The sequence below is a fragment of the Calypte anna genome, chromosome 1 (assembly GCF_003957555.1).
Source record: "Calypte anna isolate BGI_N300 chromosome 1, bCalAnn1_v1.p, whole genome shotgun sequence".
Taxonomy (NCBI): domain Eukaryota; kingdom Metazoa; phylum Chordata; class Aves; order Apodiformes; family Trochilidae; genus Calypte; species Calypte anna.
The window spans coordinates 12,204,791-12,231,739 of NC_044244.1; the positions used below are offsets into that span (position 1 = coordinate 12,204,791).

Consider the following 26,949-nt stretch of genomic DNA (forward strand, 5'->3'; position numbering starts at 1 on the left):
CCTAAAGCAATCTTGGACTATTTGACAACAATATACCATGCAGATGGTGTCTGTATTCAGCATTGTATTTTAAGAAAAATAAGGATGACCAAAGAGAGCACAAGAGGGAAGCAGCAAGACTGACAAGGGTATAATACACAGCAGCAGACTGAAACAACTCAAATTATTTCATCTAGGGGAGGGAGGGAAAGGAGCTGTTAAGCAAACTTCAAATACAGAGAACACAAAGAAAAGCATAAGCTGTGTACCTTGACCACTACAGATCAGAATAAAAGGACTGGCAGAAGGATTAAGATAAAAGGATAAAGAAAAGCATTGTTCAACAGATTTCTTTGGGAAGTGTGGCATCTCTTAAAAGACTTCCAGCAAATTCAGACAAACATTTGTCATTTATATCTTAAAAATTACTCAATCTTGTCTTGAAGCACAGGAATCATTGGGTATTGCTCAGCATTTTACTTCACCTATACTAAGAAGTTGCCTCTGAGATAAGCACAGTAAAACCAACCCACTGAGCATTGTTATGATTAAACATGAATTGTGTGCTTTTGGGTTTCATCAAGGTAACAAAAATTTGGGCTTTTCCAACATGAAGACACAGTAATGGGTTCAAAATATTAAGAGGCCTCAACAGCACTAAATAACTGAAGTAATCTAAGTTGTCAGTAAGTAACAAAAACTAGTTATTGGCATTAAAATCTTCATAAGAGCCTGACAAGTAAGATTCATAGCTATCAGGTAACTGATGCTGCTCTTGACATCTACACAAGTGATGGAACCCAGGGCTGTACACACTGAGGAGAGTTTTCAGCTGCCTGAAAAAGAGTGACTTACTGACTACAAGGACACCCAGATTAAGTCCATTTTACCCAATTACCAAAATAGTCTGACTAAGCCTGACAGACAATTCACCTTGGCTGTTTCAGTAACTTAAAAAATGTAAAGAATTAGAATACTTAAATACAGGCACAAGCTAGGTGATAAAAAACTTAAATTCCTGTCCCTCCAAATTTAATTGTCCCTCCAATTCTGATGAGACAGAACCAGTTCCAAACTCCTCCCTCCTGTGCCTGCTGTAACATTTCTCACAAACTTCTGCCCACTTCTAATCACCTAACAAATGAAACTACGTTACTTCTGTCTGACACAGGTATATTGGGAAGCTGAAAGGAGTTCAGGTTGAACTACACAACTGTGAAAAATAAGTGAACTACTGAAGAGATGCAGACTTCCCAGGTAGATTTAGGAGGACTAACTAACAGTTTTGATCTTGCCAGTGGAATCTACTGTGCAATCTGCCTCTTAACACAAAGATCAGTCACTTTAAAATGTGCATTACTTATAACTAAAAAAACCTCATCTGCTGTAGAACAGGAGACCAAAGCTAATAGAGTGGAAGCACAAGCTTACTGAAAGAATCAACTTGAGAAATAAAATTGTGATAAAATACTCTATAATGCTTTCCAGATCAGACTTAGCTCATCGCTCCTTTTTCAGATATTTTTAAATACTTGAATTTGTCAAACTGATTGATGTGCTACAAAACAGGTTCTCAAAAACAACTGAAGAATCTCATGTACTAAAGTGTGCCTCATTTCAGTGTTTAATTTAAAATTAACAAAGCAATACCCAAGTTTCCTAGGAATAAAGAAGGCTGAGATATCAAATTAGGCTTGATAAATCTAGAGTTCCTACTTAGAAAGAGACTCACCTCCCACCTGAGACTACACAACTGGCAACTCAGGACAACAGGGAACACAGTGGCACTGAACTTAGGCAATGCAGGAACACAACACTATGTTTAAAATTTAATTGAAATATCCTGCAACAGCACACAATCAATTAAGATTCACAAAGACATCAACAAGAGAGTATTAATAATCTGCACAAAATGTAACAAGTGGTGCAATCATTTAGTATCTTTTCCAAAGGTACATAGAAGCAGAAAACGGAAAGGGAGGTAACCTATACAAGCAAATCAGAGAATTACAAGCACACACACAAAAATATCCACAGATGAAGGTTGAAAACCACAAAATTCACAACTCTGATTCAAAAAGGTCCTGTTATATCCCCACAGGATGGATGAGCACCCTGACAGTGTAATTATGACTACTAGACTCCCATACTCCTTCCTAGAAATCTTTGATACTAAGTGATCAAAACCTTGCAAATGTAGCAGATCACTCAGTACAGAATAACCAGACAGACCAAGATGAAAAATAATGAAATAATGGGGGATAATAGAATCAATAGCTAGAGAAGCAAGATACTGACTTAAATATTTGAAGAAACAGCCTGGCAAGTCTGAGTGTACACCTGTATATACTGTTTATAAACACTACACCCTTTATTTTAGCAGAAATACAGGGGAAGCAAGCCTCAGATTTTGCTTGCTTGGCAGAACACAAGTGATGAAATGGTACAAAAACTATCTGAAAAACTGAGAGAAGACAAAGCAAAAGAATATACCAGAACTAAACCTCGAGCAAAGTATAATATGGATTAGAAGGCAGACTACAAAATACAGCATTTGAATGCTACAATATAGTTTGGCTTCTTTCAGCTACTATATTCTAAGGGTTGGACTTGATGATCTCAGAGGTCCTTTCCAACCCAGCTGAATCTATGATTTTCTGATTCTCCTTCACTTACAGAAGAATTTGAAATTATCATCTCAGAACAAATGAGCACAGGATTGATTAAACTATGGATATTGAGTGTATCACCAGGTTTCACCATGATAACACCGAGTTCCTCCATTCTTTCTAAAGAACAAGACAAGGGAGAAGCATCCCTGACCATGCAGGAGGGGCTGGAACTAAACGATCTTTAAGGTCCCTTCCAACCTAAGTCATTCTATGATTCTGTTTCAGTTTACCAACTGAAAAACATTAGTGAATATATTTCATAGAATTTTCATATTCCATGGCAGTAAGTGTTTCTTAACCAGCACTTCAAATGTTCTTGAGGCAACATTTCAGTTCTGCACACCCCAGTGAATAACAAGACACCTGAAATTCATCAATAAATGTAATACTGTCTCATGCAAATGCTTACAGAGCCAAAGAAAAAATATCATGGTTTTGATCAAAAAAATGACAGTGCAACTTACACTTGAACTCATCATAATTATTTAAAAAGTTATGACTAAAATAGCTTAAATGTGTTCCACACATCTAAATTCACAAGTAGGGAGTTAAACAGGCAGCTGCAAGCTAAAGCTTGTATAAATGAAAAACAGCATTGAGTTTCTTCATAAATTGTTGCACAGAATCTGTATGGGCTTTACATAAGAACCCCATTACCCAGATGGCAATACAACAGTCAGAATTTTTTTTCCCTTGAACTTAAAAATCTGAAAGTTAAATAACTTAAATGCAAAAGTGATGTATATTCTATAGCAAGTCAATAAATAGCAGAGGTGATGGTTAATCAGCAGCTGTTGTTAAAGTATACAGCCATTTCTCTCTTGAAAGCTAAAACAACAAAAAAATATAAAATCTGCCTGCCATTTTGCCACATAATGGCTTTCAAGAGTATACAGCTGAGATAAGTGTGAAGTAGGGGTAAAGATCAAATTAGCCACTACATTTACCCCTATTAAAGTCTCCTTTAACAATGGATTTAGAACCTCAGACTACAAATGGAACTAATTAACTGTGCCTTACACAGATGTTACGTATAACATTGTTCTAACATATTCAAGCATTTCAGTTTTATGAAGAAATTCAGACAGATAAACTACAGTTCAGATGCCCAGACAGCAGCAGCTAAATCGTTTTAACCCTCCAAAACTCAGGGTTAAGCTTCAGCTAAAGAAACAAATCCAAAGACCCTAACACACACATATGCAAACACTTCCCCTCCCCCATTTAAACCGAATTTGTCTTGGTTAATAGGCCTCTTTAATATTGCAGAAGTAACTTGCTAAAGATTTCCTTCATTTCTAGTCTTATGCATCATCTACACAGCACAGCTAATAGTAATTGTATTCTAGAAAAAAAACCCCACTCACAGTTGTTTGAAACCATAATATGACTTTAGAAAGTAAAATGTATAACCTCTTACCTGAGCATGAAAATTTGACATAGTCGTTGTCTCTATATCTTTCTTTCCCAAAATCTCCATTTTCACTGGTGAATTGGGAAAATTAAATGAAAAGTAGTCTAAAAAGTCAGGTAAATAAGTAGCTGCCCCATGAACAATACCCATTACATAGTAAGCTGCACAGTTTTCATTTTCACTAAAAACCAGACCCACAAACTCTTCTGCAAATCTCTCCATCTCCACAGGAGATAAGTGGGAGAGTTCATTACTGTAGGCATGGATAACTGATGCACCTCCGTTAGGCTGGTGCTCAATATGAATCAGCTGTTTGAACTCCAATGTGTCCAACCTTTTGAGTTTATTTTGAACCCGTGGCTCCTTTAACGAGACAAATGGAAACTCACTGTTCTCTGGTATCTTGGACTCACAGTCCTTCTTGGGATCCATATTTTTCCCACAGAAATCCTTAAGATGATCATCTATGATGCCTTTGGCTTCCTGATCCTCAATATCAGAAACCAATCCTGAGCAGATGGTCTGAATGGATTTGCTGTACATTTTTGGACGCTTCCTCTTCTCGTTCTCTTTATGTTTCTTTTTCTTTTTCTTCTTAACTTTTTTAATCTGTAGCTCTTCTGCATTGTTTTTTGGTTTCTCCTTCCCACCTGTTGAGAGGAAAAAAGATCTCTTAAGTGTCTTCATATACAATGTATGTACCTGAAGATCAAGATTCAAAGTTAACAAAACCCCAATTGTGACAGACAAAGGCCACAGACCAATACTGATGGTCACAGTGTGCATCTTACTGAGAATGAGTAGTGATGTGTTTACATTATGACAAATAAGCAGATGGGGGAGGAGGAGAAGTAAGCACAAAAAAACCCCCAAAAGTTTTCCAAAGCTGCTTTCATAATGTATTACAATCCTTAATCATACACTTTAATGGGTCATCAGCAATTACTACATTCGAAAAATCAGAGACATTACATGACAGCTGTGAACAAATGTTGCCAAAAAAGAACAAGCTGTCCACAAGATGCCACTGCCAGAACAATCTTTTTTAGCTGGCTTTACACACTTGTTCTTTCAGAATAATAGCAAAAACAAAAAAACCCAACCAACCTAACAAGACTCCCAAATCAGCCAAAGACCAAACCCTCACAAATCAGAAACCAGTTTCAAGTTTACATAATATGCAAGTTGAAATGAAATACAATGGCTTAAAGCCAAAAAATCTAGCTTTATCATTTACATAAAAGGCATTCAATTGATTCCCTAGGTAAACAGACATACTCCCTTGTTTTAAAGTGTTTTTCTTCAAGCGGTTTTCAAGGTTTTTTTTGAAAGCAATAAATGTGGTAGCCAGAAAGCCTTCTGCCACTACACTGCCCTGAAGTTTAGAGGTTGAAATCATCTCACAATAAACCAAATTACTGGTCATGTCACAGCAGAAAATTATATTCATAACAAGCAATTCAAGATCAGCAGGTTCCAACACAGAAGTTTAGTCTTCCAATGAAATACATGATTTATAAGTAATCCCAAACAAGAATTAGGCAGTCTCTACTACTACTATGCTTTAGTAGGCTATTTTCAGCTTGGAATTGCCAGCTCAAGTGATTCACAGGAGTCCCTTTGAAAAAAAAAAAAAAAAAAAAATAAAAAAATAAAAAAAAAAATACAGTATCACAACTGTTAGTGCACAGAATCACGTTCTTGCTGATAATTAAGAGGGTATGGAAGGTGCAGAGATACTGGAAAGGAGAACAAGCAATTAAGACAGTTGCCTCCTGAGGTTTGTGAAAGCAGCTACCTCCGGGATTTCTGAAGAGAAGGCAGGAGAGCTCGTTATCCCTCTAGCTTCTATTTTCTCATCTGGTGCAGGGAGGAAGTGCTCCAAGGTCACTGCTTTCTTACTTAGCCCAAACAAGGAAGTGGACTTTAGGATTCCTTAACCTAACCCATACAGTTAAGAGCTACAAGGAGTCCTTCACTCTAAATCAGATTTAGCACAGCATACTCAGCAAGTGCAATTTCACTTTTAGCTAACTGAGTTCAGCTGCCAAAGGGCACAGACTTCTCATGGAAATCTGCCCTTTCGTTAGGAGAAATGTAATGTGAAACCAGTACAGACCTCTGCAACAGGACTGCTCCTCAATTCAAACCTCAAAATATGAACTACAAAACAGGTAACTTTTTCCCTCCTCCTGACTGCAGGAATCCACAACTGGAAAGCATACAAGAATCCAGAGGTATTTCAAAAACTTTAAAATGCTTTAAACTCACTGTGTCAAAATTGTTTCACTCTAAACAAGAAAATTAATTGCTATACTGACAGTTATCATAAAGAAGTCAAACATTTCCAAATAGTGTGTTAGTTTGAATATAGAAAACATGGAATTAACACTGAATGCTGCAGGAAGGTGAGGTGGGGAAGCAGGAGTTACCTGTCAGCCCACTCCACTTTTTCTCAAATGGAGCTCAGATTTTTGCCAAGATCAATCACTCAGATCTCAGACTTCAAGCATAGCAGAAAACGGATTAAAATTCATATTTATTGGAGTACAACCAGCAGTAGTGTAACTAGAAACAAAATTAACAACTTCCAAAGTTTAAAACAGGAAACTACTTGCTTTGGCAAGAATCATTTTGCTCTCTCATACTTAAGCTTGTCTATAATGAGCAAAGAAAACCTTAAGGTAACAGAAGATAAGTATCTATATGTCCTTACTGAACATCCAGATATTAAATTACATTCCACTACTACTAGTTAAAATGTGAACTACTTATATAGAAGATGGGCATGAATGTGGATCTATGCAAAATTACCTAAAAAAACTAGTTGAACTCTGCTTCTTCAGTACAAGATAGATTTATGGTTTTGCCTGTCAAATTATCCCTTTCCCTGCCTTTGATTATATTTTCTGAGAAGTTTCACTAGCAATCAATTTCATTCCATACCTCCTGTATTGTATGGTGGCTGGATTTTTAAACAATCTCAGATGCAGCTATGCAAAAACAAAAAACCAAGACCAAAAAACCAAAACCAACCCACACTACTAAAAATCAAACCACCCTACCCCTACAGTTATACATACAGTATGCCATTTATACATAAATCAAGTATTAAAGTTTATCAGTACATGCTTTCCCAGATTATGTGAAGCTAAAAAAATGGTTCCCACAATTTGGAATGAAATAATACATAAATACTTGTTAGCAGCCTCTCATCGCAGGGCACAACTCTCTTCCACACAAATATTTTGGATCTCTGAATACTAAAAAAGATAGATCTGAGGCCATTTTTAATTCTGAAACACCAGGAAACCAAGAGAACAACAATCTCTGCAGAAAAAAAATTCACTGGGGGGGGGGAAGAAAAGGGAGGGGGAGAAACCAACACCCAGATCTATGGTGAGAAGTAGCAGAGATAACTGCTACTTGCAACTGGGAAGTGAGAAAAATCAAGATGTCAAGTCTCCTTCCTTGGGAGACAAAATATGAATCCCATCTTTAAGGGTCCAAGCTACTGATGCTGCTAGAGAGAAAAAGAGCTTTAAAACAGAAGTCAGAAGAGGACAGGGATTCCAAATGGGATTTTTTAAAGACATTATTACGACTTTTTTTTAAAAATCCATACCAACAAGAGTAAGATTTAGTCCTCTAAAAGGACTTCACACAGAAACTGAAAGATAACGATGTCAAAAACTCATTAGTTGTTTTCATCTTTATTCAAATTCACACAAGTTTATGCTACTGCACACCCAAGACAAACTGTCAAGAACATTACTTCATTTCTAAACTGGAAGCTAATGATGTACTTAGAAAAAGTATTTCTTAGATGCTTCAGACACTATTTCATAGAAAACATTATATTTATATTGAAATGTTAAAATTAATGTTGAAAGACTGTAAAAATGTCAGATTCTCAATTATTTGTTTGGCCTTCAAATGTGAATATATAATACAGCTGAGCAATCTAAGATCTCAGCACCACAGATGGGCCCAGCTCCCAACTCTCCTCTGCCAGTGCTCCTGGCACACGATCCTACCCCAACTCCAGTGCTGACTGATGCTTATCTCATGGTACAATAAATTCACTTACCTTAATGGTTCAGCAGAAATCTATTCACTTTGCTGCTAAATTAGCAATTGTAATTGGTTCACAGCACTGCCAGAGAGGAGTATGGAGACCACTGACAGCAGGCAATGCACAGTAGTAGAACCCACCCCTCAAGAGTGGCAGCAAACAACCGCATCTTCTGAGCTACACTGCCTACCACACCTTCACCTCTCCACCCTGAGCACTTAAAGTTGTAATGATTACAAATCCTTGTTAAAAGAAAATAAAAATCCCCCCCCACCTTAGCACACATATTAGACAGGACTAAGTTCCTAGTAAACCAAAAAAGAAAGATTCCTAACTCAAAAGCTTGAAAGTTTAAATTTAAACCTATACGATTTCTCTGCTTGCTTTTTAAAGACAACATTCTAGTTCACTTAACTGTGAAATGGAACAATTTCTTCCCTCTGTCCTTCATTACAGCAGCATCACTTCACACTCACTGTGAAGTGCCTCTCCCCCGCAATGCTTTGATATCAACGTATGCCCAACTTCAGAATGCTTGCATTCAATTATTTTAGCATGCAGCCACAGTTTTCCTGAGGAATACAAACACAAAATGGAAAACTGATTTCGAGAAGTCATAGTTTTTCTCAGCAAAGCTTGAATAGAATTCCACAGAACAAGGAGGCAGAACATTTCTAGCCTAAGGCTTCTGCTCTGCTCCATTTCAAAGATCTGCTCTGAAGCAGGTGTTTGAAGCTGCTCAGAAATTGCAGACTTCAATAGCAAAAGGATTATAGTTAGCTGAAATACCAGGACCGCTATCAGCAATGCCCAATAAGATGCTTTCATCTTATTCTCCTTTTGCACTAGCTGTAGAGACAAGCAGAATTATGTTCATTCAGTCACTCCCCTGCTGCATATATCAAAATAATTGAAAGTAAAATGTTCTGCTTCCAAAAACAATTATGTCACTTTGACACTTGCTAATGACCACCAAAAAAGAACAAAACAAAAAAGAACTGCCCCTTATATCTCCCTAGGGTAGTAACCATGATGCCTCACAGCACACGTCCTGATGTACCACAAATACTTCTGCCACTGAAAAATCTACCCGATAGGTAAATCTTTCAAGGTAACTCAGTAAATTTATTTCTTGTGGTGCCACAATATTCCTGTCACTCATAGCACAACACCTGTTGTTAAGGACAGATTCAGAACTGCTCAAACTTTATGCAAATAAGTCAATGCTCAGTTATTAATAGACTATACATTGTAACTTAAATCAATGATAGCCAGCCTGAACTCTGGTAATTACATATTCCTTCCAAGGGCAATCTTATAAAAGAAGAAAATTCAGAAAATTGTTTGTTGTGTTTTGTCCAGAAAATAATTTTTAAATCATTGATCTGAAATTCAACATAAGCAGAGGCTACAAAGCTTCTAATTTATTTAATTGTTTCAACTAGAGCACTGTCCCTCAACTTTGAGGTCACAGACCCCAAAATTATTAGGAGGGGAACTCTAGAAGATATAAACAAAACCCAAAAACAAACAACATTAAATTTTTCTTTTACCCAGTTTTCTAGCTGATAGTAAGCAGCAGGAAGGGATAAACATTTTTAACTGCAACCAGTAATTAAAGTCAGTTTTTACTTTCTCTCTTTAGGAGAGTTCAATCATCAAAATTTAACAGAGCTGAAGGGCACCTGGTGGGAAGTAAGAGCACAGAGGAAAGAACATCACTGCAGAAGAGCCTAAACAAAGACCAACCACATTTCATAGATTTTTCAACTGAACAGAGAGACAGGAACCCAGCACCTTACTCCTAATTCTTCAGCACATGAGGAAGGCACAGCAGCATCAACCAGGTGCAGGTACACTGCCACAGAGAACCCAGCCTGACTATTGTCATCAGCTACAAAACACTGAACTCTTCAGTTTGGTCCTTTGTGGACCATCTTCTACTGCAGTATTGCAGAATATTCTGCCTAGCTTTCTCCAGTAAGATGGGACAGGTAAGAAGTAAGCTCCAATTAATGTTCATCAGTTTATTCCCATACTCCCACATGGCCAGACACATAACTCAAGCATTTTCTCACATTCTCACTGAAATTCAAACTAAAGCTACTGACTAATACATTAGAAATTTATGAGTCGGGTTGACTACAGCTCTTAAAGCTGAGTCTTTAAACAGCCAACTCAGAAATCCCAGTTCAAACCAGAGAAGTGTTCCCTTGGATTTTCAAATGAGTTTAAAGTTTGTAACCACAAATAACTAAAAAATAGTTTAGAACAGAGGCACCCAAGACACCATTCCTCACCTAGTAAATAAAAAAATATGCAGCTGTAGAGAGCACAAGTGTTATTGGAGTCATTGCTACTTACAGTAGCACAAAAAAAAAAAAAAAGCCACCAAAAAAACTTAGATAAAAGCCATTCAGCACAAGAAAAAACATGAGAAGCCTTTTAGATTGTAAAAACCCCTCATTAGTACCAGCCAGATAGTTAAGAAGTGAAATAGTTTTATAGGTTTTTTTAGCATAACAGATAATCACATATTACACATTTATGTTTATACATTTTCAATGATTACGTTTGCATATAATAGCTTGATGAGTCAATGAAAAACATTACAAAATAGTTCAAAAGGATTAGAACAACTGTCTTCCTAGGAAGAGTTAAAACATGCTCATGTAATTCTGAACAGCCTTGAAAGGCAGTCACCCTGCAATTAAGGAGAATGAGCAACACCAGCTGCTGACAGGTTGAAAAGCTAATAGACCATGTGCTGAAAACAAACATAACTTCAAGGTGCCTCAGTACACAGCCCAGGAAACAAATCAAACAGCATGAGTACAACTGAGAACTGACAACGATCTTGTCTATTTATAGGCTTGAAAGCTTGACATTAAGCATCAAAAGAATGAAGCCGAAAATACCCCAAATAATTCTATTTTATGTTGTCTCAGCCCTCCTGGAATTTAAATAATCACAACCACACCTTGAGAACAGCTATTCAAGATATTCAGAATAGTGATAAGAGCATGATAAAGATGTTCATTTTCCTTTGTATGCATTTTGGCACTACATAAATCAAGGCATTTAATCTTGCAGAAACACACACTAAAAAATTTCTCCTACTGCATTCTTAGAAATTGCTGTGCTCTAACATAACTAATGAGAACAACACAACTTTTTTTTTTAAGCAAATAACACAAATGGAACTGTTTACAAAATGTCTATTTATTATTTTTCTTTTTGCAGGACCTCTAGTAACCCTCAGCCATCTCACATTGGTGTGACTTCTTTTTTGTATTAAACTTTGTTTCTAAAAGGTAGGTTTTAAGCATGCAGATTCTTTGAAAAACAAGTTTTAAACACTTCAAGTTCCTGAACTTTTAACAACATGCAAGTGCAAAGAAGCTTATTTCCAGGAATTGAGCTCTTCTTTCCACACAACAGATTGAGAGAAAAAGGGGCAATTATGTAGCCTTAATCCACAGAGAATATATCTGCAAGTGCAAATGGATTGTAACAAAAACTTCCTGTTCCAGATGTGTAAGAAAAACTAGCAGGCTCTATGAAAAAGCCCAACACATTTCCTTTAATTTTTCTTTTTCTTCAGCTCCTGAAACTGCTAGAATTCCCCTTCTGTAATGTGGCCAAGTTTTATCACTGCTTCCAACAGCAACCCAAGTTTCAGCAGATGAACAGCTTACATCTAAGCTTTCTTATTCATTATATTACTCCACAATCAGCTCCAAGGACCAAAATCAGGCTTATGGACCAGCTATTCCTCAAAAGGCACCAGCCTCTCAGGCATGACCTCTTTTTCTTTAACTAATTGCTTTTATCTTAGCTACTTAAACTGTCTAAGGTCAGCCAGGTTACTACCTCAACTCCCCCTCAATGAAAGAAGTCCAAAACAGAAGTAAAAATAAAATACAAACAAACCACTAACAATATTTTTAACATAAGTATTCCACAGATGGAACAACCTTATGCAACAAAACACAGATCCAATGTCTTGAAAAAGGACGTTGTCTTTAAAGACCACCACACACACACAGTCTCTTAAACACACACAAAAAACCAACCACAAAACCAAAAACCTGAAGAAAAGGAAAGTAGACTAGTTCCAAACCTTTGTTCCTAAGACCACAAACTCTGAGCTCAGAATAAGAGGGCTTAGGGCTTAACTTTTGTTCCACAGCAAGAAGCTATCCTTAGATGAAGAGTTAATGTCTGAAATGGTCACAGAGGCACTGACCAGTGATACATACAAGAAGCTGGACCTTAAAGCGCTTTTGCCTTTGCTCTCTTGCCCTTAGCTCCCAGGATATAAAGCTGGATCAGCAGATGGAATCAGGAAATGTAATTCAAACTCCATAGTACACATCCAGTAAGATTTCTGGGGGCCCACTGCAGACATGCAGAGCTGCTGTTCTGAAGAGGATACAAATCCACTGCAGGGGATCCATTTGCTCTTGGTAACTGCTCTCCTGACAGACTACCTTCTTTCCCCAAAATAGGAAAATTTTGCAAAATACTGGCAAATCAAACATAGTATCTACAAAACACTACCTGCCAAATTCTTAAAGAAAACAAAATATGATATTTGACTAATCATGTATCACAGATATGGCACCTAATATACTTGGAGCAATGCTATCTGTGAGAATACCCTGCTACTCAATTAGCTCAGAACAGCAGATGTTCTAACATAGCCCGTGCAATGCATTCTTCTACATTAACTTGAAAATAAAGCACCATTAGAGGCCAAATATCTTCCCTGGGCAGTTTCCACCTTACCTCCTGAATGGCAACAGAAGCAGGACAGAGATAAAAAAAATAAATAAAAAAATAAAGTTGGTACACAAACAAAAGCTGAAGAATCTTACTGTTGAGGCAGTTAAGTGTTGCTCAGTCTTACCAATCAACTTCTGTTTAGGTTTAGTAAAGACAAGCCACGTCTGTTCTTCCCACAGGAAAACACCAGCTTACACATTTCTCAGGGTCTAAGCTGTTACCTTGAGATCTGATCAACACAGGTTTTAAGCTATCAGAGTTGCCAGTGCAGTTATTTGCAGCTGTATGTACAGTCCTGGTCTGAGCTAAGACAGAACCAATCTTTTTTTCAAACTGTGGCAAGCATGGTATCTGATGTAGTAATTACACAGTTCTATGTCTGATTTTTAATGTGTTGAAAAGAATGTTTTGCTTTGGGGTGTCAGTTTTTTTGTTAGTAAATGAAATCCTGCAGCAGATGCAGTACCAGTAAGATAGATGAGGAATTTGCTCCTAGCTTCAAAAGCCACATCTAAAACTAACAGATAAAAAAAATTAGTATTTGGTCTACTAAAATAAGCAACATCCTCCCAGAAAAACTGATGCAACTTGCCCTCGTTAAGCAAACAGTGAAGTGGATCAATAACTGATTTAACTGCCATTCTCAAAGAACTGTGATCAGAAGCACAAAATCCATCTGGAGGACAGTCCCTACTGGAATAACCCAGACATTGGTATCTGGGTGCCAGTGCCCGTGAAAAATCTTCATTAATGACTGGAATCAGGGGACAGTGCACCTTCAGCAAGCATGCAGGCGATACAAAACTGGAAGAGCTGACTGAGGAACCAGAGGGGTTTCCTGCCTGGCTGTGAGAAGGACCTTGAGAGACTCTAGAAATGGACTAATGGAATCATGAAGCTCAGCTGACTCACAAAATTAACAGTAGGATGACCAAAGCCCTGCACCTAAGAGGAATAACCCCATACACCAGCACAGGCTGAGGACTGCCTGGTTGGACAGCAGCTTGACAGAGGAAGACTTGTGGGTCCTGGTGAATGACAGTTTGACCATAAGCTGTCAGTGTGTGTTTGCAGCAACGCAGGCCAGCAGCCTTCTTGACAGAAATAGGAAGAGCAGTGCCAGGAGGTTGAGGGAAATGATTTACTGCTGAGAAGTCTGGCTTCGTTCTTCATTCCCTTCCATCAGGTGCTTACACACACCTATGAGATCCACCCTGAGCCTCCCCTTCTCCGTGTTGGTCAGTCCCAGCTTTCTCAGCCTTTGTTCATAGAAAAGATGCTTCTTTCACCATTGTTGGCTGTATGATGGACTCAATACAGTGAATCTGTATCTGTCATATAAAGGGGAGCCCAGTGCTGGACACAAAACTCCAGATGCTGTCCTAGCAGTGCTCACTGAAGAAGGAAGACCTTCCTTGAGCTGCTGGCAATGCCCTTTCTAGGGTAGCCCAGGATATTGTTGGCTTTTTTTTTTTGCCATGGAGGTGCACTGCTGGCTCCCAGTCAGCTTGTTGTCTGCCAGAGCACTAAGGTCATTCTCAACAAAGCTGCTTTGCTGCTGGTCAACCCCTCTATATGTATCAGTGCTTGGGGTTATTATTAGCCAAATGTAGGGCTATTCTCAGAGACCGCCAGCAATGGAAATGACACTTTTTTACCTGAAGAGTGGTCCAATAGTGATACTGATTGCCCAGACAGATTTGGAGTCTCCACCTTTGGAGATGGAGTCTGACAGTCCTGAGAAATCTGCTCTAGTTCCCCCTACTGAGCCATGGCATTCTGCTAGGCCCCTTCCAACATCAACTAATGTACAATTCTAAAAATCAGTGGATGCATAAGTAAATGTGAAAACACAATATTAATTACATTTTGTTACAGTAAATTAAGTTGAAGAAATTAGCCAAAACTTGACTATGTGTCAAACAATTTTTTTAGTATTTGACAAAGTTCCTCAATTTTAACTCTTACTTATTCAGGTTTTTAATTATACTGTTAGATATAAAATGTGGCGTGGATTAATTTTTCTTCTCCTCAATACATAAAATGATAATAACCACCTTCAGTGACTGCAGAGACTATGTATCAATTACTCCTTGAAGTACCAGTATTTACTACTTCTGTATAAACAAGACTGTGGTGACAGCCACATTTTTAATCTTCAGTATGAACACAGTTGACTAAAATACTAACAAACATTTATAGTTAAGCTTTAATTTGCAACTCTCATACCAACTATTAGGGAAAATGGATTAAGCTACATGCATAGTATTACAACTCAGCATCATATCCAATCATGAGTACTTTAAAGCGTTAAAATGAACCTACCTTTCTGCAATAATTTGACCTCTCCATTTTCTTTCTTGATTTCATTCATTATTTTGTGCTTCTTCTTCTCTTTTTGCTTCTTTTCCTTTTCTTTAATTTTGTCTTTGATTTGAGCTGAAATGCAAATATTTTACAGTTAAGTAGGAATGGTAAACTAATGGTCACATGCTTGTCTCATATTACTTTCATATGAGCTCTATTCAGAGGATAAAAGAAGCTACAAGGAAATACCACTACTTTTAATATAAAAAACTAATATTTATCTGTGGCATTAATCCAACAAGCTTATTTAACCCATATATGTTTTCTTTCTGTTAGGACTGTACACAACAATTCAGTATGTTAACTGTATACGGGTAACATTTTTGCTTACTCCTGCTACCTCATTTTCAATCTGCAATTGGCACTTCTTGACATTCAAGCTACATGCATTAGACAAGAAGTGGGGGGAAAAAACATAGGGTTTGTAATTGCATGGATGCAAATATACTTTAGAAGCCTTAGGTAACTATTTCCACATAGCCTAAACTTAAAGGCTTTTGCAAATGGCTTGGAGTGACAACTTATCAGCTGAAGATTCTTTCACATCAAGTTCATGTGCTACTCTCGTGTATTAATAGCAGTAAAATGTAATTTATAAAGTCACATGAAATGTGCTCTATTTGCACCACAGATACAATGCACTGCTGCCTCCCTTTCCTACCCACAGTCTGCAACAGCTTACCTGAGCAGTCTTATTATTCATCTAGTTTCTTATCAAGTCACTCTAGGTTTTGGGTAGCTGTCATACAAAAGCAGAGCCTTTAGGTGTGCTTTCTACAGGAACTACACTCAGAAGAATTCACTAATTTCAAGGACTAAACATTTTAAGCCAAGCTCAGATTTATTTTTGAGGCCAAGCATTCAGAGAAGTCAGATTTAACTAGAGTTAGATGCACTGCAGCCAGCACTTCATGCCTTGTTTCTTGTCCTGAAGCCAAGTACCTGCTCCAAGAATTTACTGGGCTTTTTAACCACCACAGGGAAAAAGGAAATCTGATTTCAAGCTTCTACATAATGTTATGCTTCAGAATGCTTTCTCAATAAAACAGCTCAGAGACAGTCCTGATGTTTTATTTATGGTACTTGCATTATAAACCCCATGTGGAAGCAAAAAGAAATCCAATTACTTTCACTCAAGCATTCACATAAAATAGAAGCAGCAGGTATCTTCACTACTAACAAATTAGAAACATTCCTCAGAACCAAATCAAAGACTGCTTCAATTCTAGGAGGCAATATAGTGTCCCATGACCAAATTATTTATTAAGTGTTAAACAAAAGACACAAAGGGTCCACAGTAATCCACATAAATTAATAATGTAACAATGAGTCCACAGCATTTTTATCTTTCCTTTTAGGAGTGTCCAGTAAGGCTACAAAACTAGAACCCTAGAAGTTGTTAGGGTGAAGAACGTATTTTGTGAAGAGGCTAAGAAAATAAAAACTGAGATAGATGGCAATTGATACATCACTGTTGCCTACCCACAGATTAACAGTAAGGAAAGAAGAGAAACTATGCAGGCACAAAATCAAGAAGGAATAAGCTGTTCTTAAAACTATGTGGAAGTCCTCTCAGCAACTGAAACAATCACATTCAAGAACAGCCTTCTAATGGTTCAATGAGAAGGGACGACAAAGCAAATTCATCTGTATGGCAGAACACCATCCAAACAAGTTTTACTAAGCAACACAAGCCTATACTTTCTAGAAATAAGTAGACATGAATCTTCCTCTCCAGCCTGCTTCTCTCCCCAAAGAAACCCCTAAATAGTAAATCCCTGCAATTTAAGAGTGTGAAGTAAGAAATAAAACCATGTAACAGGAATTTAAGAAACACTCTGAAAGCAGTTGCTCAGCAAGCAGGCCCTAGGCTTGATTTGTAACCTGCCCTGAATGTTAACTATAATTATCATGGGAAGACCTAGATTTTACTTCAACATCAGCATCCTGTTAAGAGGTACACTTGACTTCTGCTATCACTTACAAATCAAAGAGAGCTTGAAAAGCATTTACAAATGCTGAGCCTTCTTGAAAGAGGACAAGAGAAGACAAAGAATCCTTTATTGCAGGCTCATGAATAGTATCCCACGCAAATCAATCTTCCAGTTTTGTCAGAAGCAACACATAAGTATGGACAGAGAACATGCCAAAACCTTCTTGAGGAGCCTCTAGTTTATTTTTACATTGAGAAAGCAATTAGCAGAGTCTATGGTGAGATGTTCCAGACAAAAGAAACAATAGAAGTGTCCTGTGACCTCCTTTAGCAAACAGCCACTGGCAAATCATACTTGAAGCTATTGCAAAGACCATATAAATGAAGGCAAAGAAGGTCTGAAATAAATTAAATTTAATTATTTCCCTATTAGAAATCACAGTAGAACAAAACCAGTGTACAAGCTAAGGCAAGTAAAGAACAGTTGAGAATCCCAGTTTAAATGCAGAAATTCACGTTCCCCCCTCAAAGCCCACAGAAAAGATAAGCAATAGATAGAATGTGCCTTAAAAAGAATAAATATTGACACAGGGAAAAAACATAATAAAAAGAAAATGTATGTCAAAATGAGAGTCATTCCATGGATTAACACTTAGATCTTAATTCTCAATTCAAATGGCTTCATCTTGTAAGTAAAAAAAAAAATTTTCTAGTCTGGATGGCAGAACTCAAGTCTCAAACAAAATTCTGCAGATTATTTTCAGTGATATGTATTCCATTTCACAGCTTTCAATGGGATACAGAGATTAAAAATCAACCAAATTGTTTTAATATTGAATTTTCTACAAAATATACTGCAATTTAGCAATGTTGGTTCTGCTAAGTCAGTAAATTGAGAAGTATCCAATAGTCACTAGAGTCCATAAACATGATTAAAATATACCTATGGCACAGATGTCTAACAGGGAAGGGCAAGCCAAGTGCAATTCTCCAAGTTCAGTACCCATACCAACTGCTGTCACCATATGACAGTGCTCACTAACATTCAGACTATAGAGCTCTTTGGGACTTTCCAAAATGCCACAGATCAGTATTTCTCAGTGTCATATCTAATACAAGGTACCAATCCCCTCCAGCCATATGTAATTTCAAACTAAATCTCATTTTCTCAAACAAGAAGCATGAAAATTCTTTACCAAAATCCTGCTTTAACAAAAATGCTTACAGCATTAAGCAATTTACAATCTACAAATCACAGAATAAACCACCAGGGAGGTGGGCAAAACCTATTCTGTTGAACAAGTTAAGAAGACATCCAAAACCCTAAGCAGTCCACTAGCTTTCACTCTGGCCAGAACACAGCTGTATGACTGATGTCTCTGATTCCAGCTATTTCAGCTCAGCCCAATGCTTACTGCTGCTGCAGAGCTTCCAGTCCACATTCAACATGCAAAGAGGTCAGCAGTCCTCAAAACATTAATGTTCATTTGATGAATTTAAAAGACTAGCTCCAAAGAGCTGATGATATATTTAGGTCTCTTCACATTAATCTTTATCTTCCGCTGTGTGTTTAGCAACTACATGAGGGGCAATTGTGACCAACACCCAGTAGTTGTTACATACAAACTTTTCATACATGCAAACATTACTGTAGCACAGAATCCCTTAGGAATCTTCTCACATCATTACTGATTGTACAACATGCTTTATGCAAAAACACAGACTTGCTATTAATTTACATACCTCTAACTACATGAAAACTGAAATCCAAAAAGTTTAGAACCCAGTATCTTTTGAAGAAGTTTTTTTCCTACTTTTTCACTTCTGTTTTAGAAGATTTTGTCAGATAAATACTCAGAAAATAACTGGTCATGTACTAAATAAAGTTTGTAAACTCTCCCTTAAAAAGGTTAAAAAAAATAATACAAATTCAATAAACCCCAGGAAGATGATACGGAAGATCTAGTAAGGGTTAGGTTCACTCCTTAGCTTTCAAGCTCTGCAGCCTGAAAAAAAAAATCTATTATATAATACTATATAGAATTATCTTTTATTCTACTATGTAAGCCAATGTCATGGGTAAACTTCAAAATACAGAGTTCTGTAGAAATTAAGTAACCTTGTCTGGAGGAAAAGCACCACCTAAAGAATTAAGAGATTTCTAGATGCCTTGTTCAAGTTCACAAGTTTCACTGTACTTTCTGTCAGTGAATGAAATGCAGCAAAAGTGGTATATTAAAAAGTGCTATATACAGACAGGAAGAATTCTAGTATGATGACGTGTTTCACCTCACCTAAGTGATATCTAAGGAATGTATTCGCTTTACAGTGAATCCACACAATTTAGCAAATTAATTCAGAGTGATAAGCATACTTCCTTCTCAAATCCAAGACCTACTTTTTCTGGATGTCAGGTACACACATGAAAGAAATGAAATACATACCATGGCAAGATAAAGTCATTTACAATTAAAGGCTATAGAAAGAGCATTTTGTTTTTTAAGCAGGTAGATACCTTCCCATAATGCTGTTATTTCCCAATTAGAAGATAAAGGAACACTAAATTAGAGTACTCCATTCAGATTTCAAAAATTTAACCAGACCTTTGCCTTCAGTGAAAGCTTTCTACAGAGAAAAAGCTAAATCAAGTGTATAGAGATTGCCAAGGGGGAAACAATCTGTAGTGGATTATGTGCAGCGTGGTCACTGTCACATTGTGAAATTTGCACCTTGAAGCCAATGGAGATTTCAAGTCCATTTCAGCACTGAAAGAGGAGAGCTTTACAATCCCCTCCAATGCCAAAAGCTGCAGCTGCTTTGCATCAGTTTTCCAGATGGTAACCCACATTAGTAGTCAGTCACAGACTATGGTCAAAGTATTCTGCCTCTCTCTCCTTTTGATTTAAGGACTGTCAGTGCACATCAGGCAAAATATTTACAAACTACTGCTAACAGACACTGCTGCTAACAGACACTAACTGAAGGGAAGGGGGAGGAAGAGATGAGTGCAAAAACATCAGTCACTATTCTTGCCATTTGTACTTTCCCCCTTTTATACAATTACCCATAAAAGTAAAACCTCAAGAAGCCATGTTTATCTGGTTATGCAGATAAATGAAGTATCTTTAACACCACTATGTTTTGACACCTGCACTTTAAGTCATACAAGGCAGGCATTCTGACTTAATGAACATGAAAAAAAACAAATTCTAATTCTGAGACACCAAAAAAACTAAATTAAATCAAGCTAGCTTTCTCATTCCAATAGCCAGGAATATTTGGCTGACATCCCTTTCAGCAACTGACATTTCAAATCCAAGAAATGACTAAAGAAATCCCCTTACCAGGAGAGAACATTTCCCCAAGCCCTCCAGTGAATGGGAAGACAAATCCCTTTCAGAATCAAAACACTTCCAAGAAATTTAAATCTAATCTTTGCAATTACTACTCTAATCTTTGCATTTCTAAGGGAGACCTTCTACATGCATAACTGAATGATCCAAGTCTAAGCTCAAGCACTGGGGAGTTGCATCAGAAATTGGTAACTGAGAGCATGACAGCTGCAAACAAGGCTTCTAATGAGAGGTTTCATATCTGATGTTTCAGTCTACTGATCTCATTTCAACTGAAAAATATATTTTTTCTAAAACCAGAATAAGTTTCTGCTGTATAAATTGCACAGAGCTGGATTCTAGGGTACAGGAGGGGCTTTGATTTTTCTCCAACTTAGCAAATGAAATTTTGCTTTGTCAAGCAAAGCTTCATGACTATTTCATAGATGCAGAAAGAAGACAGGTACCCTAAGGGAAAAGGTACACTCATCAAAATTCATTTCAAGATCAGATGCTTACATTAATGTCACCATCAGCTCTCAAACCTAAACTGCATATACATCTCCAACACATGAAGAAACTTGAAACCTCTCTCTTCCTCTTGTATACCACAATTAAAACCCTAAATGCTTTCTAGATACTGCTGATTACACTCAGGTATCTAAATAGAATTATATGTAAAAATTCAGAAGAGTGATCAAGAGGCCTCACAAGCATGAAAATGACAACTGAATTTAAGGAGTTTGGCAGGGAGGTGGGGTAGTGAGTCAAGAAGAAGAAAAAAAAAAATAATTCTTGAAAGCTTAAAATGGACAAGTGTCATGCAGCCCAAAGCAAAGTTATCAGAAGAATCACTCCTGAATGGCCACCTGAAATTTTACTGATCCTCCAAAGACAGCTGGAGAACACACAGACTACAAGTAAAAACAAAACCTACAGTACCACATGCAGCTTTCATGCTCATACAAGGAACCTCCATCTGCACTTAAATATCTCAGTCTCGTTTTGTAATTGCCTGCACACCAAGGTATCGGGAAATGGATCACTGAAGGAAAAAAAAAATATGGAGAAAGGGAAACTACACAGAAAGAGTCAAAACAGAATAGCAAAAATGGTTCATGCATTGGTATCACATCTTACAGCAAGCCTTTGTCTGATGAGGAGGGGAGTGGCTGAGCTGAGCTTTGCACTATTAAGAAAACAATTTCAACTATGAACTGCTAGAGCAGATCATCAGCTCAATGACTAAATCAGCATAGTCATAACCTGGAACAGAAATCCTACCTGCCAGATTCACACCATATTTTCCCTATTTTAAAACAAAAATAGGTACACAACTTTTAATTCCACTTCTAGAATGTACTTGACAAGTGAAATTTAAGCTTACTTTAACCATCCTAAACCTCCTATCTGCAAAATAAATCATGCATATGACAAAATGATCTTCCAGGTTCTCTACATGCTAGATGATAATCTCTGAAGGGCTCACTCAACTCCACTCATTTAACTGAAACACAAGCTGGTTATGACTCAACAGGTTAAAGGTCTAGCAAACTAAAAGACCAGAGAAAACTCTAAATAAAGACTTGATTAAGGAAGAGAATACCAAATTTTAAAGCAATTTTAACACATTAGCAATCTCTGCTATAAGGAAGCTTAACACCTTCCTATTGCTTCCCACAACCAGGCTCTCCTACTAGTAGTAACTATTGCAAGCAAAGGACAAACATCAGCTCCTATCATCAGCTTTTTGTTTAAAAAAAAAGTGAAAAAACCAATTCCCTCCTCAGGGTCGATAACCTTTATCATCATCACAATATTTAATCTCGATTTAGGAAAATGCTCCTGGTACTACTCAAAAAATCCTATGATGACAGTTTTCCAAGTCCAGATCTCACATTCATTCACTCCACGTCACTACACACTGTATTATATCGTCTGCATCACAGTCCCAGAAATCCCACAAGACAAATTTTGCCATTCCAACCCCTGTCCACCCAATCTTCACTCTTCGTTTCTACAAGTGTTAAGGCTTGTGCAGGCCCTCCCTTTCTCTCACCAGAGTAAGCTTCTTCTCCCAGTGTAAAAACAGCTATGTGTAGCAGAGTATGCACACAACTCGCCAATTAGAATTCCCAGTTCATAGACACTGGCACCCTTAGCAGTACAAAGTTCAATTGGGAATTCCACTCCCATCTGTCTACCCAAGTGCAGTTCATCTCCAGAGGCAAAAATAATGATGGAGCTTTTCCATTTGCAGAACCTCAAAACAATCAAGGAAATCTCACTCATTCCACTTGCTCATCTTTTTATAATTGTGCCTGTCTCAAAGACTTCTACTTCCAGTCTCCCCACCTGAACATTTTTTTTTTCTGATAGGTGCAACACTGATAGATGTATCAGTTCGGAATGCTATGAGAAAAAAAAAAACAACAATACTGTCAATTCCACGTTGCTGCTCATTTTCCATAGCCCCAAAAGCAAAACAGTTGTAGATTCCAGAAAAAGGAGATTGGCACTTGTCTGCATTAGGTTGATTTTTAAGATGTATTACCAGCTGCACACATGGCAGCTCCTATACACTCATCTTATTACACCCAAAGCGACAAATTTTAATCCTACTTTCCCCTATATTGTCTGTGTGTGCAGGCATCTCAGTTTTTATTACACAAAATCCTCTAAGTTTAACCCAATTTCATATCTGTAGGCTGCCCAATTTTTTCACTCCTTCTAGCCTACCCTTCCTCTAACCTTCCTTGACTTTCCTTCAGCACTCACATACATCTTTTGCCCCTTAAGATCAGAATCACCTCCTCCTCACACAGCTTTTGAATGTTATCTCCTCCCCATCAGTATCTCATATTCACCCATTCCACATTTATTCATCACTGCTGCAGCAAGAATCTCTACTATATCTTCTAGGCTGTGCCACAGTCAGAGCAACCCAGATGCTCAAATCCTACCTATTCCACCCTCTCACTCTAATATATCTAATATATCATTCTTAGTTTCCCACTTGAAATTTTGCATGCCTCCCCAGTCACTCTTTTCTCCCTGCATCATAACTGCATTTCTCCTTTGCACCATGAAAAGTAAATTATTCACAGGATTAACAGCACAAACCTGTTCCTTAATCTATAGTCAGATACAGAACCACTTTAAATAGGCTGGCTGCTCTCAGAAGATGACTCTGTTTACCCCTGTTTCTTACAGCCTTCTCTGCAAAAATACAAGAATATAAAGGTCTTTAATTTATACAGGAAAACATGACACAACATTTTTGCTTTAGAAATCAATTTCTCTTGATAGAAATCTGGAGACCTAGATGTCAGACAGCATTTGCCTTAGAAAATGTTATTTCTTGCCTGTACTTAGGTTTTCAATAAATAAAGGTTAAAAGGTCTGTTATGAGCAAAGAGCAATAAAGACAAGTACTTATGCCTATCATATAAATTCTGGGAAAATATCTTTTCCACATACAAGGTGCAGAACCTCCTCTTTGAAGATGAATAACTGCTTCCAGTAGAGCTCAATTAACACTATTTCACACTTCTTTTACCAGTGTGCAAAAGAAACCATTTCATCATATTACTACAATATTGTTCTCAGACATTAACTTGACTGTATAACACAGGTAGGACACCATGACAATCTGAGTGAGAATTGTTATTACCTCCATAGCTTTGCTAGAAAGGTGAATTTCTTAGTGGCTACCCCTGAAGACAAGATAGCTTCAGCAACATCAAATGTACAATGAGTATCATTTCTTAAAACTCTTCCTAAGCTAATCTTTTGGACAGAAACAAGGAAAAAAGGCTAAAATTAAATACTTGAAAGCACTGAAATTGCATACTTCAGGCCCACTTGTACACCAGCAATTGAGACTCCAAGAAAAAACGATACATGCAACACACTGAACCAAAAAGAACTACAAGCAAACAATAAAACAACAACAAAAAACCCACACTCAAAGGTAAGTGAACCAGAGTCTATGGTATTAGTGGAAAATGAACTAAGGCAGCCAGATAACATAATAAGTTGACAAAAAGGTACACTGATATTAGTTACTGTTCTCTACAAGCTTGGCTCATCCTTTAAGTGCAGGTACAGATCACAATCAAAGTAACCTAAGCCTACGTAGCAGCTAGAATTTATCTTTTCTTTGAAAGAAAGTAAACATGCTTAAACTAGATAGTGGAGTGAAAGATTCGAGTTCTTTATATTTCACTGTAAATGCAAAAGCATTCAAATCCACTTCAAGGTCCCCAGAGACTGGGAAAGCATACCCTGAAAATAAAAGCATATATTCTTGTACTGTCTTATACTTCCTAAGCATCTATTGTTGATTACAGTCTGCAAGACTCTAAGCAATAAAACCATTTTTGTCCAGCCCCATTAATAAATTGACCCAGCACTCCTCTTTCTCCTCAAAGCCTCAAGCATTTCTTGGAAGATTTTAGTCCAGTGATCTTCAGAAATAAAGCAAACCTGAAGCAGCAACTGAAATTTCAAAAGTTTAAGTATCTAGATTTTAACTGAATGCTCTGTAGCTCTCAATGACTTAGCCTGTAAAGTTAATACTAGAATAAACGAGAGAGGTCACGATTTAATTTTAAAACCGGGATTTTTTCTTTTAATACGTGGTCTTCTCCTCCCTCCACCACCCCCCAGCAATAAAAAAAATTCATTTTTGTTCGCAGATCTCTAGTAAATTACTAGACACCCTTATTTCCCTAATAGGTAAGAAAACCTAAGGCCTCTGGCAGCTTCTGGCTGACGCCATCGCTAATTCCACACCCCCTTTTTTGACAGGATTGACGGCAGACTAAACCGCCACTGCCTTCTCCACAAACTTACACAACGCCAGCGGTGTCCTACCTGCTCAACCCGCAGCCTCCAGCCGGGCTGTGCCGGGCTCCGGAGGGGGCAGGCAGGTGAGGCCCCCGAGAAGCGGCGCTGCCCCGGGGCCAGTGCGCTGAGGCGGGGCGGCGGCCGGCTGCCGTCCTAACTGCTCGACCCGAGCATCACAACCATTTCCTGCTCCTTCACGGCAGCTACAGCAGCTCTGGGCACCTTCACGTAGAGCACCATAGCGACCCTCCCCAGCTGGGCCCGCTGCCCCTTCCAGATCTCCTCCAGCCTTCACCAGCCCTCCTCCCAGCCCTCCCTTCCCGCTCCTCAGCCTCCCTCAGGCTGCGGGCAGCAAGCGATCCTCCACGGGCCGCGAACAGCCACAGCTCCCGCCCCTCACCTTTCGGCAGCAGCAGCTTCACCTCTCCGTTCTCCTCTCGGCCGGCCGCACTCAAGCCCCCGCCGCCATCTCCCACCACTGCGACCACGGGGAGAGTCCCATGCTTCTTCCTCTCCTTGTCCCGCTTTTCCTTGGGCCTCTTCGGCTTGGCGCTCCCGCCACCAGCGCCGGCGGCCCCGCCGCTACCGCAGCCTCCCGCCTCGACAGACAGGGCCAGGCGGTGCCGGTGGTGGCGGTGCTGGTGCTGTTGGTAGGAAGGGGATGGGGAGGCGGACGACGGCAGCAAAACCGCGGGCGACAGCAGCTTCCGTGGCAGTTGAGAAGGAAAAGCGAAGCCCCCAGTGCTCCCGGAGGGGCCGGAAGGGAGAGTGGAGAAGCCCCACGCCGCGGGGTTGCTGTAGCTCGGTACGACCGCTGGCAGCGGCAGGGACTGCTTGCCGCTCCCGCCGTTGCCGCCACCACCGCCCCCTTCACCGTTGACGCGCTTCGTGCCCTTCAAGCTCCTCTCATCGGCTCCCTTCATCTTCTTGGCGGCTGGCTGGGACCCACGGGAAACCTTCGCGTCCGGAGCTGGCCTGGCGCCGAAAGGCTCCTGCTCAGGCGACGCCGCGCCACGAACAGGGTTAGGCGGCTCCGCCATTTTGCGCTCCTGCTTCTATTTACTCTCGGCTCGCCTCAACCGACAGACCGGGAGGGGTAGGGGGGGCCCCAGCCTCGTCCAATGGCCAAGGGCAGCGCCGGAGAGACAGCGGCATCAGCCAATCGCAGGGTGCGGAGGGGGCGGGTTCTCAGGGGATTGGGGGCGGCGGGCTCGGCTGAGTGCGCAGTCGGAGAGCGGGGGCGAGAGTACGAGTGGGGGGCGGGGGCGGGTGCTGCTGTCAGGGCGGGCGCAGCTGCCGGGGGCCGGGAGCCGGGAGCGGAGGCGGCGCTCAGCTGGACGCGGGGCTGAGAGCGGGATGCAGTGCTCGGGTAGATGTGTGGCCGGCCTTTGGCCTAGTCCGCAGCCCTGGCGGGTGTGGTGGGCAGCGCCCTTCGTGCTCGGGCGGGCAGTCTCCCCGAGCGATGGCGGACGGGACGGGGCCTGAGGGGCCGCGTTCCGGGGAGCCCCTTCCTCGGGATCCGGGTGGTCGGGCTGGAC

At 39.3% G+C, this 26,949-nt stretch overlaps 1 protein-coding gene across 1 annotated transcript in view; it reads right to left on the minus strand.

Moving 5' to 3' along the window:
• Positions 1–26,579, minus strand: part of RSBN1L (round spermatid basic protein 1 like) — a 45,833-nt gene extending 19,254 nt beyond the window's left edge. The window contains exons 1-3 of the mRNA XM_030457132.1: positions 25,812–26,579; positions 15,254–15,367; positions 4,072–4,715 (exon numbers count right to left, since the gene is read on the minus strand). Of these exons, the coding sequence (XP_030312992.1) occupies positions 4,072–4,715; positions 15,254–15,367; positions 25,812–26,451 (1,398 nt within the window). The 5' untranslated portion in view covers positions 26,452–26,579. The remainder of the gene's footprint in view (positions 1–4,071; positions 4,716–15,253; positions 15,368–25,811) is intronic.
• Between the last annotated feature and the right edge of the window lie 370 nt (positions 26,580–26,949).